The sequence below is a fragment of the Amia ocellicauda genome, chromosome 6 (assembly GCF_036373705.1).
Source record: "Amia ocellicauda isolate fAmiCal2 chromosome 6, fAmiCal2.hap1, whole genome shotgun sequence".
NCBI classification, from domain to species: domain Eukaryota; kingdom Metazoa; phylum Chordata; class Actinopteri; order Amiiformes; family Amiidae; genus Amia; species Amia ocellicauda.
In genome coordinates this window covers 27884902-27899347 of record NC_089855.1, presented here as the reverse complement: position 1 = coordinate 27899347, position 14446 = coordinate 27884902, and the positions used below count along the sequence as shown (strand labels likewise).

The 14446-nt window shown below is 38.3% G+C and overlaps 1 protein-coding gene across 1 annotated transcript in view; it reads left to right on the top strand.

The window, feature by feature from the left end:
* Nucleotides 1-14428, top strand: part of LOC136751274 (serine/threonine-protein kinase 24) — a 40926-nt gene extending 26498 nt beyond the window's left edge. Inside the window, exons 5-11 of the mRNA XM_066706740.1 lie at nt 1293-1450; nt 5736-5921; nt 6658-6803; nt 7816-7942; nt 9216-9284; nt 10041-10177; nt 10803-14428. Coding sequence (XP_066562837.1) covers nt 1293-1450; nt 5736-5921; nt 6658-6803; nt 7816-7942; nt 9216-9284; nt 10041-10177; nt 10803-10839 — 860 coding nt within the window. The 3' untranslated portion in view covers nt 10840-14428. The remainder of the gene's footprint in view (nt 1-1292; nt 1451-5735; nt 5922-6657; nt 6804-7815; nt 7943-9215; nt 9285-10040; nt 10178-10802) is intronic.
* The last annotated feature ends 18 nt before the right edge of the window (nt 14429-14446 follow it).

The window sequence follows — 14446 nt, the reverse complement described above, 5'->3', positions numbered from 1 at the left end:
TTAACCATATTACAGTCTGTGTTGCTAAGAGAGAGTGCTGAACAACAGACTTACTTGACTAGTGTCAGGCTAAATTGAATGTTAGCTTTTCTTGACACGAGAACAGATTGCTGACGTGGGGAAAACAGACAAAGTGCTCTCACTCCTATAGGTTTCTTTGGCTTTGTAACATTTCCTGATTGGGGTCACAGAGAGAGGCCTATGAGATCATTATGCAGTTGTCAGGCTTCGGGCCTGCCTTCTCTGTTTGTGGTTTTTAGCACTTCCCACGTTTAACAAACAAGAGGAACAAATGACTTGTTAGACTAAAGAAGTAAACTAGCCTCTTTATTTCCCTGAACATTCCTCCTCTTGTCATAATTCAATTGTTTCTAGATTTCCATTGCAACATTATTTTATGCAACAGGTGCTCTGGTTGGAAAGTCACAGAACTAACATTTCACATCCTATTTCTGATATCCAAACACTGCCTTGGGCAGTGTTTGTAACAGGCAGCTTTTCTGTTTTGTTTTTGCATTTCTCCCCTTCTCTGTGTTCTCTGTGTACGAGTCAGACTTGTACACCACATGCTTGGCTGAATATTTGTAACAGCTGTGTCTAAGACATGCCTATGGGTACAGTATTAAGTGGGACATTTTGGCTTTAATAAATTGCAGTTTGCATGGATACAATATTTCACATTTATAGAACATCATCTCTCTATAAAAAATAAGGTAACTCAGTGTATTTTAAAGAGTAAGTAGTTATCGATTTTTCGTTTTTAGGACAGGACATATACAGTTGTATGAATTTTTTACTTTGCCTAATTCAGTTTTCAGTCACTGTCTGGGCCAGTGCTTCGACTTTTTCCCTACTTTGTTCAAATTGTATAAACTGATGTCCAAGGTCGAGACCACCAAGCCTATATGTAGTCCGATTTTGATCCAAGTCAGCAGAGGACCTGAAAAAAATAAATAACATCTCTTGCTTCCACTGAGTTAGTTTAATTTATCTTCTTTTCCTATTATTTTTAACTTAAGGGGCGTACTGTGACCAGTTATTGATGCTCTAAAATTGCTAAACAGATAATAATCTTGCAGCCACACGTGAGGCAACAAAGATGTATGTAGTAAAATTTAGTTTCTTACTGTTGATATAAGATGACGACCCACAACTGCATGTCTAACTGTTAATAACTTAATTTACGTGCCTTTCCATTGATGCCTTCAGAATTCTCCAGAGACTTACATTACTGTGACGGATTCAGTCTTTTCAGGAACTGAAAGACTTCTCTGCTGTTGCTTGTTTCACAGCTGCCAATGTCTTACTGTCGGAACAAGGGGATGTTAAACTGGCGGACTTTGGTGTGGCAGGACAGCTAACGGACACACAGATCAAGCGCAACACGTTTGTTGGCACTCCTTTCTGGATGGCCCCTGAAGTAATAAAGCAGTCTGCTTATGACTCGAAGGTATGTTTTTTTTTTCCCTCTCCCCTCTAGACCTTTTCCTAGTTCACATTCAAGTTGAAAAACGAACTAAAAAAATTGAAAACTATTGCCCGAGTACTAGTTCTCTCTATCTATTGGGATAGGACTTGTTTCCTCCACTGGTCTTTTAAGCCATAATCAATTCTACACAGAGCTTAAGAATGAGGGCCTTTTCTTCACTGGGTGTATTTGTGTATTCGGGAGGTTGGTTTGCCTCACTTTGTATCCTGTCCAATGTGGATCTACCACACTTTCCTTCCCAAAATGACTATTCTACACGGCTCATTAAACTCCTGTCATTTTATGGGACTGTTTTAAAATGCATTGTTTTGTGTTGTTGTACCACACCAAGCAGAATTTTAGAAATGCAACCGCACAGTCAAATCTAGAGTATTGAATAAGCTATTGACCCAGAGGTGCATCACTCTGCCATCTTCAACATAGAGAACTCTTATTTCAATAATACTGGTCAAATGCCTTGGTCTTTCATGGGACCGTTGCTGATTAACTGCTTATTTTTGCAGCTGCCGTAGCTGACACCAGCTGTTCTGACAATGCTGTTCTGCATTGTGCTGCCTGTGGGTTGGCCAACCACATTGCTCCACACGACAGTACCACTTGTTCTATTCTACTGCAATACGACACTTAAATGTACACTTTTTACTTTAAGGGCTTTTTTTTTTGTTCTTCTTTATTCTGAAATGTAAAGTCTAAACTAAACACTTTAAAATAGCAGTAAGGGCACAACCTCCCAAAATCCCAGGGAGTTTCCAGGTTGGGATGTTGATCTCAAACCAGCTTTGGGATGGAGATTAGGAAAGAAAAGACTCCACTATTTATTACTTTCTGCATCACAGCACAAAATAGATTCCTCTTGAGGGCCAGAGAGTGTGTTATATAGCCAAGGAACAATATATAGGCAGCGTCTTTTTTTTGTTTTAATAAATAAACTGTATTAACCTATGAGTTTAACTATAGTTATGTTTTTTCATTCATTGAACCAATTTATCGACTCTGCTTTTCATTCTAAATATTTTGACCTATGTATATAAAAGAAATTCCTAACTTTCATCTGATGTGATGAATCATAGCATATTGTTTAAATAAATAACCAATATAAGCATATTGGGTTTCCCTAATAGTGAAAAGGGTTGAGGGTAACCTGTTTAAAAATAAATCGAAATGAAGCGGTTTGTCTCACTTTTGGTTAATCTCATGTGTCCTGGTTGAAAAACCAAAATGGAAACCTCTTTCTCAGTATTTTTTAGAATCATGGCTCTAAATGAGCAAAATAGGACACTAAAAAAGGTAATAAAGAAGGCAATAATGTAGGCCACAGTGAAGACCTTGAAACTCCATTAAATTTATATATAATTATAGACCCACGCATGATACCTAATTTTCTGGCTGACTTAACCTCTGAACCACGAAAAAATAAATCTAGTTCAGGAATATCCTTTTTCATTGTTTCGGGGCAAAGAGGGAGATCCAAATATGTTTTCAGTGAGTGAAAATATAAACTATATTGCATAACGTGATAATGTTATCATGCTTTAATGCAAAAGCTTTTAGCTGGTGTGCAGGTCACACAACAGCATGTTTTATAAAGATTTATAGCTTTATCTATGGAGCAGAAGAAATTGGCAAGAATATTTCATATAGTGTAGGAAGTATCCATGCCCCCTTGGACTTTTTCCACATTTTGTTGTATTACAACCTAAAATTTGTATGCCTTTAAATTGGATATTTCCCCCTTTGATTTACACAATCTACTCAACACTTTTGAAGAGGCAAGACCATTTTGATTGTGAAACCGTTAATGTCTTGGTTAGAGAAGTATTCACAACCCTGAGTCAATACTTGGTATAACCAATCTGTGAATCATTGGGGGTAACGCTACCAGGTTTGCACAGCTGGATTGTGCAATATTTGCCCATTTTTTCTCGGCACAATTCTTCAAGTTATCTGAAGTTGGATGGGGATTGTTAATGGGCAGCAGTCTACAAGTCTTGCAAACAGATTTTCAATCGGATTTAATTCCAGGCTTTGTCTGGGCCAATCTAGGACATTCACTTTATTGTTTTTAAGCCACTCCAGTGTCTCTTTTGCTCTGTGTTTGTGGGAATGGTGTCCTGCTGCTGCAAGGTGAATTTTTGTCCCTGTCATAGGTCTTTTGCAGGTTTCCCTCAAGTATTTGCCTGTATTTAGATCCATCCATTTTACCCTCCACCTCAACAAGCTTCCCAGTCCCTGGTGCTGCAAAGCATCCACATAACATGATGCTGCTGCCACCACCTTGCTTCCCAGTAGAGATGGTATTACTTGGATGATGTGCTGTGTTGGGTTTGCACTAAACATAACACTTTGCATTTAGGTAAAACACAGTGCATCCAGAAAGTATTCAGCGCTTCACTTTTTCCACATTTTGTTATGTTACAGCCTTATTCCAAAATGCATTAAATTAATTATTTTTCTCAAAATTCTACAAACAATACCCCATAATGACAACATGAAAGAAGTTTGTTTGAAATCTTTGCAAATTTATTAAAAATAAAAAACAAAAGAAGCACCTGTATATAAGTATTCACAGCCTTTGTTCAATACTTTGTTGAAGCACTTGATTACAGCCTCAAGTCTTTTTGAGTTTGATGCTACAAGCTTGGCACACCTTATTTTGAGCAGTTTCTCCCATTCATCTTTGCAGGACCTCTCAAGCTCCATCAGGTTGGATGGGGAGTGTCGGTGCACAGCCATTTTCAGATCTCTCCAGAGATGTTCAATCAGGTTCAAGTCTGGGCTCTGGCTGGGCCACTCGACATTTACAGAGTTGTCCTGTAGCCACTCCTTTGTTATCTTGGCTGTGTGCTTAGGGTCGTTGTCCTGTTGGAAGATGAACCTTCGCCCCAGTTGGATGTCCAGAGCGCTCTGGAGCAGGTTTTCAGCAAGGATGTCTCTGTACATTGCTGCATTCATCTTTCCCTCGATCCTGACTATTCTCCCAGTTCCTGCCACTGAAAAACATCCCCACAGCATGATGCTGCCACCACCATGCTTCACTGTAGGGATGGTATTGGCCAGGTGATGAGCGGTGCCTGGTTTCCTCCAGACCTGACGCTTGGCATTCAGTCCAAAGAGTTCAATCTTTGTTTCATCAGACCAGAGAATTTTGTTTCTCATGGTCTGAGAGTCCTTCAGGTGCCTTTTGGCAAACTCCAGGCGGGCTGTCATGTGCCTTTTACTGAGGAGTGGCTTCCGTCTGGCCACTCTACCATACAGGCCTGATTGGTGGAGTGCTGCAGAGATGGTTGGTCTTCTGGAAGGTTCTCCTCTCTTCACAGAGACACGCTGGAGCTCTGTCATAGTGACCATCGGGTTCTTGGTCACCTCCCAAGTGGCCGGGCGGCCGGCTCTAGGAAGAGTCCTGGTGGTTCCAAACTTCTTCCATTTACGGATGATGGAGGCCATTGTGCTCATTTAATACATTTGCAAAGATTTCAAACAAACTTCTTTCACGTAGTCATTATGGGGTATTGTTTGTAGAATTTTGAGGAAAATAATTAAATTAATTTTGGAATAAGGCTGTAACATAACAAAATGTGGAAAAAGTGAAGCGCTGTGAATACTTTCTGGATACACTGTAGATCAGAAGAGAAAAATCCCATTTAAATGCATAAAGATTTCAAGTTGTAACACAACAAGGCACTGTATATGTGGCTTTTGTTCAACTGTGTATCATGAGGCACTGTCTCATCATTTTTTCTTTGTGGACGTTTACGAATTATATGAAGTTGAACGCTTTACATATTTTGAAATTGTTTGAGCTGCCGTTAGGTTTCAGTGTATACTCACAGGCTTTTAAATTTGGGCGTTTTGTCACTTCAGCTCACTGAACAGGATATTGTGGTTTGCACAAAGATATATGTGGAGATAAGTGATAACAGCTATTCATGTTTTGTTGAGGGGGGATGGGGTGAGTCTCAGCATCTGCCCATTCATCCTTAGCCACTGATTAAACGTATTTGCCCCCCTTTCTAAATTAGTGGAAACTGCGGAGTAGTCCTTGAATCCTTGAGAACAATAATTTACTGTGCTTAGTCTAATATAATTTCTAACTTGCACTGACACACTCTCAGGCATCTGATCTTTTACCAAAGGTTCTGACAGGTAAAGTTACTCTGTGAAAAAAGACATTGGGGAATACAGTAAAATAAACATTAATATTACGTTTTTTGGTACCAACCTTTTTTGTATGTTCTCTGTGTTCTAGGCAGACATGTGGTCACTAGGGATAACCGCGATCGAGCTTGCTAAAGGGGAGCCACCTCACTCTGAACTTCACCCCATGAAGGTCTTATTCCTCATTCCAAAGAACAACCCACCGACACTGGAAGGAAACTACTGCAAACCCCTTAAGGAATTTGTAGAAGCCTGCTTGAACAAAGAGCCTAGTTTTGTAAGTTGAACACAGAATTGTCATTCACTTTGATGCTTTTTTATTTTCTTAAATAATCTACAAAATGATTAGAAAGCTGATCTAATTTTATTATTTCTCCTACTATACATTATTATACTTATGTTTGTTACTGTGACCTAGCCTATATAATTGCAACCATATTGTATGTTTTTTCAACTTCAAGGTCATGTCAACAACATTATGCCCCTTTACTTGTAGGCACAGTCAGTTTACAATTTGTAGAGTAATGCAAGTGCTTACCTATCACAATGCATGTGGCATCATTGTAGTGGCATAATCTTGCAGTTGAACTCCTTAGCCTTTTCATTGTTGGCATGCACATGCAAGTGGCATTAGCATATGTTTTCCCGTGTTCACAACAGGTGTTCGGATGAGCTTGCTCTTCCAAATTGTTACATAAACTTCTGCTGCTTCTCAGCGATTTTCTCTGCAAATATTGTCATCAACATGCATAGCTTGTCAGGGATCACATATGAATAATTTCTTAGGATTTCTACCTATCCTAGTTTATTGACACTGAATAATTGTATACCTTAAATATTATCAATGTTTTCATAATAGTTACCTAGTATGTAGTAATGTTCTGTGACTGATTTTAACAGGAAGAAAAACAATCTATATTTTTTAAATTACTCCTCGTTTTATAAACACAATATTGGTCACCAGAACGGCGACTGTATTTCACTGCGCTGATCTTGTGCTTTGTGTATCATAGAGGCCAACGGCTAAAGAGCTTTTGAAGCACAAGTTTATTGTCCGGCATGCCAAGAAGACATCATACCTGACAGAGCTGATAGACCGGTACAAGAGGTGGAAGGCTGAGCAGTGCAAGGAAGACTCGAGCTCGGAAGAGTCAGATACGTAAGTCTGGTTTAGGATGACTTGATAAACCCCCCACCCTTTTCGCTCACATCTCCTACCAGACAATCATATGACTTTCAAGGCATTTATTCAAGGCTTTAAAGCACCCTCTCAATTAAAAGCAATTTGCTTCAAGTTCTGTTGTGTTGTCCTCTTTTCTGGCCCCCGTGGAGAGTTATATAATCTATCCTGTGAAATAGTTAGGATAGTACTCCTAATGTTAAGTTTCTCATTCCAACCCCCTATGTATTCTCAAATATTTATAGATTTATATTTTCCATGATTCAGAAATGCCTTTTGTGGTATAAACTCCAAATTGTCTTGCCTATCCTAAGAGATTACTGGGTGTTTTCATTTGGTCGTTAAAAACTACCATCAGGTTTATTAGGGTATCTGGCTTCTTTGTTATAGGGGCTTTCTTAACCTTAATATTGTTTATTGCATTTCAGGCTCTTAAATTGCTAATGCCAATGTAATGAAACAGTTTTTCAATTATACTCCTTTCTTTTATATGCAGGACCGCTGTTATTAGTTTAAATCAAAGAGGCCCATAGAGTATTTGCCTCCAGCATTTTCTTATTTTGTAGTTGTTTTGAATTAGTAGTGCAATTTTATGATTTTTTTAGCTCACTTAATGTGTGCATTTTTTGTTAAATCTGGGCATTTTTTATATAGTTTATTTACTTTTTAAAGAATTCCACTTCACTTCTTCAGTGTACGCACATCCTCAGCTGCCTGGAGTGGAGTTTTTTCTCTCCTACATGCCTGAAGGTTTTATATTTACTATGTTCACTATAACTGCACTATAACTGTCCCTGTTTGTTTTAAGTTTGTGAAAGTGCCCTCTGATGACTCGTTGTGAAGGGCACAATGTCAAATTCAAATTGATTGCTTTAAGAATTGGACTCCACTAAGCTGAAAGTGGGTAGAATTTCATCAGGTGTCTGTTAGCAACTCTGCATGAAGACAAACCAGGTCTCTCATTCCTCTTTTTGGTCCCATTTGTTTACAGGGAACAAGACGGACAGGCAAGTGGTGGAAACGACCCCGGAGACTGGATCTTCAACACAATCAGGGAGAAGGACCCTAAAAAACTGTACAATGGAGCCGCCCAGCTAGATGAACTGGAAAGGAACAAGGTAGGATAATGGAAAGGAGTTTGTTAATACGTGCTTGATTTGTCATCCCTGGGAGTTAATTGAGGAACGGTCATGGACTAACAATGCTAATTAAAGATTTTAAGGCAGGTAGGGACAGCAGCAATAAAGTCTGAAAATTCTCAAACCTAATTATGGTGTATAATACTCCTTGAGTGATCTGGCAGAAGATGTAAACATCTGTCATCCTACTTATCACACCAGACACATCTCAAGACTTATTGGTAGGTTTTTATGTTTGTGTAATTGTGGTCATGAGTCACACATTCTAGTGCTTAGGAAACTTAGCGCTTTAGCCTAAAGTTGATGCACACCTCATTGTTTTTCTTTGAATCTTAGTTGCACCATGAATTGGTATGATTAGACGGCAGAATGAATTTCACAATCCTCTGAATTCCCCCCAAGTATCTAAATCTTTAAAACCAGCAGTGAGTGTAATTTGTCTTCAACTTTAAAGAAAATCACCACACCCGTAAAGAGGAATAGTAGAAAAGATTCTCCACAGAAATTGGCTTTGCTTAGTCTTCTGCTGGTTTCTTTTACTTTCCTGTTTCCGTGGACTCTTTGTGAACTTTGGTATTGACCTTTTGACCCTGCCACCATTGGTGTCCATGCACTTTAACAGCTCAGTTACAGACAGAAGAGGCCCTTGCTGTTTTAGCAGGCTGATTATATTTTATACTAGGAATGTGTTTGCAAACAGAAAACTGTCACTCTACATTGCTGCTTTGTAGGTAGGTACATCTTTGCAGATCTTTTATATAAACACTCTTATTTGAAGTGTATCTTTGGTGGTGGAAGTAGATATAGATGTATGTTTCATGGTTTAATTTGAGCTGCTCTGAAATACAATACAATACTATACATTTACAGTAAGTAAACATTTGCAATAAGTAACAGGTATCTGATGAGCTTTTCTCAGTTAATTCTGACTTTTTTTGTTTTGTCCTGCATGCACATTTCCTTGTCTTAAAGTTGTAAATAGTATTTCCCTTGTAGTTATCACCGCTGAACACCTACCTAGTTCTAATTAATAAAAAGTACAAAATCTTGAATCATTATTATCAGTCATGTGAATGCCATAAAGCTCCTTTGTAGATGCTATACATCATAGTAAAGCAGAGTTTGAAGGTGTGCCCCTGCTGTTGTAAAACTGCTGAATCCAAACTCATTCAGTTTCAGTGAATTGTTTAGGGACGTCAGTGGATTATATTCCTTTTGTTGTCGTTGATCACCTCTCCTTTACACATTGCAGGTACAAGACATTCCAAAGAGGCCTTTGTCACAGAGTTTGTCCACAATTATTTCCCCATTGTTTGCTGAGGTAGGTACACTTCCTAAAACAAAGGGGCCCTTAGACAGGCAGCTGTTTTGCTCTTTTAAGCTTTATTGCTCGTTAGTTGTTATTTGATATTGATATTGTCAACTAAATAAGAATGTAATATTTAATCTGAAATGCTTTTTGCCATGTAACTAGATTGTCTTTGGTATTTTAGTTATTTAGTTTCAGTTTCCTTACATCCATGAAATTCATCACATGGGAAATTGATTTCACAGAATGCATTGTATCATTAATAATTTTCTCAGAATGTGCAAAAAAAATGTTCTCTAGATGAGACAAGGCAATTTGTAAACTACCTGCATGGCCTCCTCGAAACCTTGAATGGATTGCAAAGCTTCATCTTCCAGTGCAAACATTTGTGTAGTGTTCCCAGTTCACCTTTAATATCTTCTAGGACAGTTACTGCAATGCATTCTGGTGCAGACAGTCAGAAACACATACTCTCAACCCTGTGCATCTGACACAAGGAGAATAAAGAAATGTCAACTAAGTAGGGTTGTGTTGAGTTTCCAGTTCAGGAAATTAAATGGAGGAGTTGTTAAAAATAGTCACCACAAGTTTACATCTGTATTGTTAGGTTTTGTGATATGAATCGGTTCTTTGCAGGTATAAGAAGTGGGTCTTTATAAGGCTTCCTGTAGTGCTCACACAACTAGAACCTTCATTCCACTGTTTTAAGATTATGCTGTGGATTATTTAATTGCGGCTTCATAAATCCCTTTTCTTTTAACCCTGCAGCTGAAAGAGAAAAATGAAGCAACTAGTGGCAAACCTGGAGCTCTGGAGGAGCTGAGAGAAGCCATTTTCTTAGCCGAAGAAGCTTGTCCTGGGATCTCCGACTCAATGGTGTCTGAACTAGTGCAGAGACTTCAAAGGTATGATACAGACGAGCATAACCATCTTGTTTTATTTAATTTTTTTATTAGTTTTTTGGGGGGGGTCTGACAGTCGTTGTTTTTCATAATCTTAACAGTGGTGTTGAAACCGGGCTGCACTGTGCTAATATGAATTTGCGATAGTGGCTGCTAATCTGTTTGGCAACAGCTTGTCGCATTGCTTTAATATTAAAAGGGTTTGTGTGCGATCAAGTGAATACAGTGATATCCACAGCAATTTTCATAATGGATTGGTTTCATTAATACCATTTAGCATATTGTGAAATACATCTCCAGACTCTTCTTCATTTGACATGAAAGAGGATAAAATGTAGAATCTCTCGTTGGTCAGCAATTGTGATGTATGTGTTAATGTGCTCATTTCCCCAGTACTAGCAGACTCTCATTACTAGCATTTGTCTGGGAGAAGAGGCTATTTATTGTAGTTGTATGTAGTCCAGCTTTTCTTTTTCAGGTATTCATTTTAAGCTTTATGCATTGTTTTACTAATATACCCCACATGCACGTTACACTTTTATGCATTTAATCCTCCTATTGTCAAACTTAAAGGCATGTTTGTGTTTTTCTTCCCCCGCTTCTTGTATTCTTGTCTTCCCTCTTGCAGATTCTCTCTAGTCGGTGCGTCGTCTTCATCCCAGTGAAGGCTCCCTCTTTGAGCTGGACCTGCTGCGAGTCCTCAAGAAGGTGCTCTTATATACTGATATACCACATATGCCACAGCAAAGAGAGGAGCTCTCCTGCACCAGTGGGGGGTGGTTAACAGATGGGTGGGGGGTCGGGTGGGCACGGGGCATTCTCAACGGAGATCAACAGCCAAGATATGAAGTCTCTCGGGAGGGCCATCATTCTTCAACTGCTTAAAGCAAACGATTCTTAAGTTTTTTTTTTTTAATTATTTGTCGTAGTGCACATATTAGAGGGGGGAAGAGAGAGAAACTCGGAGGGCAGTGTAAGTGTAGGGGGTGTGGGCTGCTTTCCCCTTTTGACACCTGCAGGCAAACATTTGTCAGTCTTAGCTGTGACTGTGTTGTCACACTTGGATTTACATACCTGTGTAGAACCAGCTTCCTAAGAGGAAGAAAATAAAATATTTAGATCACTGAAAACCACCAATTTGTACAACTTTAATTTATTGCCCAACAATTTCCTCACTTGGTGAGACACACCCTGCACAAGAGCTTGTGAAATTACAGTCCGGCGGGTTGTAAAGGGGAAACCGGAAGACTTTCAGAAGTGTCTGGAATTTCCAAAAGGGTGGCGCGTGCGTGTTTGTGTGTTTGTGTCGTTTCTGTTGAAATCCTGAAATGTGCATTTGGGAACTGTGCTAAAGGAGATTGAACCATTTTTGTGAAACCTCAGGTATCCTGCTTTAAGTCGATGAGTCCTCTGAGAGATTGAAAACGTTCTGTTGGGTGGGTGTACAAATCTGTATATAGGGTCATTTTTACTGATATCGTAAAGGAATCACTGTGTAAAAAATGGCCAAGTGCTTCTGTAGATACTGTTAGTAAAGGTAAATATTTAAAAAAAGAAAAAAAAAATCACACAAATGGCCATAACTGAGCATTGCCTTGCCTTTATTACATGTACATTTTGGATATTTTGATTGATTTCCTTTATTTTTAATTAATATTTCTAAGGTTTTACCATTAAGGCAAAATTATGCCCTTTTCCAAACTTTTTTTTTTTTATTATTATTAATATAGGTACCTCCCTTAATTTAACCATCAGTGGATGTCAGAATCCATGATGTAACTGTAATCTAGTACAGCGGAGAGCCCATCTTTCTTTCTTTCTTTCTTTCTTTCTTTCTTTCCAGACATCATACCTGGTCCTACATTTATTATTGTGAACAGACTTCCTTGTGCAATAGGATTTGTATTTGATTTGCCAATTAAAGTTTAAATTAAATAGTTTTTGCTGTTAATTTGCTATTGAAATAGCGGAGGATTTTCAAACTGCATATGCCCGTTTATATTTTGGTATTCTGTCCTGGAAAACAGCGCTCACTTTTGATATCACTTGCTTTACACTGATACTGTCTTTTTTTTTTTTGTCTTATGCTTTTTTTCCATTCTGTCTGCTGTGTCAAAGGTCAGTGAAACGAATCCTGGAAAAAATGGTTTACTAAAATTATAAAATATGAATTACTAGCACCAGTGGCAGGGATCACTTTGCCCTTAATATTTACACTGCAGTCATTTTAAATTTCCTCTAAGACTTCATTGCCACAAGACTGATATTTTATCTGGTTAATCGAATTAAATAGTGGAACAAACAGCTGAAATTGCACTCTGAAAAGAATTGCCTTTTTTTGCGATATATTTATATATATAAATATAAAGTAGCCATAAGAAATTAGTAAGTGGTATAATATAGAAGTCGTAAAGATCTGAAAATGTAACTGTACGAACTTGACTTTAAAATGAAATGCAATGGATGCCGATGTCCTTAAATTTGTATTGCTTTCAAGTAGAAACTGAGCACATAAGGTGGCACATGAACAGTGGACCAGTGGCACTTGGACCACCATTGCTGGCTGCTTTTAGTTTGAGTGCAGATATCAACTGCAAAAACACGGGTCTGGGAAGGGCAGGGCTGCTGTCCCCCTCTCGACTCCCTCCATCCCTCCAGACCATTGCGAGTCCCGTCTGCGTGAGGTATCTCTGGCATCTCTGAACCCGTGTTTGTGGTGTGCGTTATAGCACTCCACAGTACCAGGGGCAAGTGTTGCGTAGAGCTGGCCTTATCACCATCCACTGTACAATTAGAGAGTGGGGCCTGAAGTCAGAGCTTAAAACAACTCTTGGTGAAGTCATTTTGTTGGTTTTTGCTTAGTTTTTTGTTTAGTAGTATGAACCCTGCAGCTATCAAGACAACAGAGTGTATGCGGCAATAATGATTAATAAATGGAGGAAGACACACTTAGACTGGTTGTCACTCTATAAAACTGTAAAGCTAGTTGGTTTCATTTTGTTTGAATCTTCCGTCTGGGGGAAACAATCATTTTTAAGTGCATGTTTTAGCTTTTAAAGAAAGTGTGAGAATTCCTGGTGGCCTGCATACAGGGAAAGTCTAATTTTCAGAACAGGATAGTAAATCGGATCTTACTTTTTTGTTTTGGAGGAGGACCTATGAATGCTAGTATGTTAACTAGTTGCAGAAGGCACTCAATACAGCGTTTTGCTTTGTCAATAAACAAAGACACCGCTTTGCTTGTTTTAGTTTGCGCTATTGATTTCTGTCAATGGAGTTTGGGTAATAACAAACACACTGGTAATTATAATTTGGTCAACTTTTTTTTTTTTTTCCTTCCCTAAAATATTTGTGAAGTATCAGGGAGACACCAAAATAGTCTTCCGATATTATATTTTTTTGTTTGCGTTCGTTTCCTACACACTTTCACAGTCCCTGCACACACACGCAGCAGAGACCTGGGGACACACTCAGCTTACTGGTTTTATATTTGAATGATGTTTCTATAACACAAGATTTTGTCCCCTTCTTCCCAGTTTAAGAAAAGATTTCCATTTTTCTTTCCTGCCTTGGTAGTGTCCCCTTCAGTGGAGGTGTGTGAAACAGGCACCACATACCTTTCAAACGGACCAAGCATCTGTTCCCATCATACTCTTGTCCCATGTGGAAAAAAGTGCCATGTTTTTTTTTGACCCCTGAATCTTTATTTTTCTTTTTTTTCCCCTGCCCTTCTCTTTTGTATTGTAATTTGCACCTTGTGGAGTCTGTCCAGTTTAATTCTTAATCTCTGTGTTGCACTTTGTAAAAGGTTTATTGGTTATTTAAAAGAAAATTTGGTACTTGAGGCCATCATTTTGTGTTGTCATACCTTACACTGTTGCTACTGTACCTTTGCAAATATGGCAATAAAGTAGTGAGATCATCAGGATGCATTATTTCAGCACAGGTTATATTGTATGGAATGAATCAATAAAGAATTTTACAAAATCCAATATTTTTGTAACTGTGTGTAAAGAGCAAGTATTGCAGTACAGAATAAACAAAAATCTGGTCCTTTATGACATTTATTATTAATGATGGGATACTTATTACAGATGCTAATAAAAAAAAAAGTGTAAATTTCATTTTCTGTAACATTGCTGACAATTTATAGTCCTGTATATAATCCTTGCTTATGTCATTAAAAACACCAAGGTATTGAACTCCTTGTAAGCTTGCAAGTGATTAAGAGAAATAAAATCTAATGCAAATTTATTTGATGCAGAGAGCTTT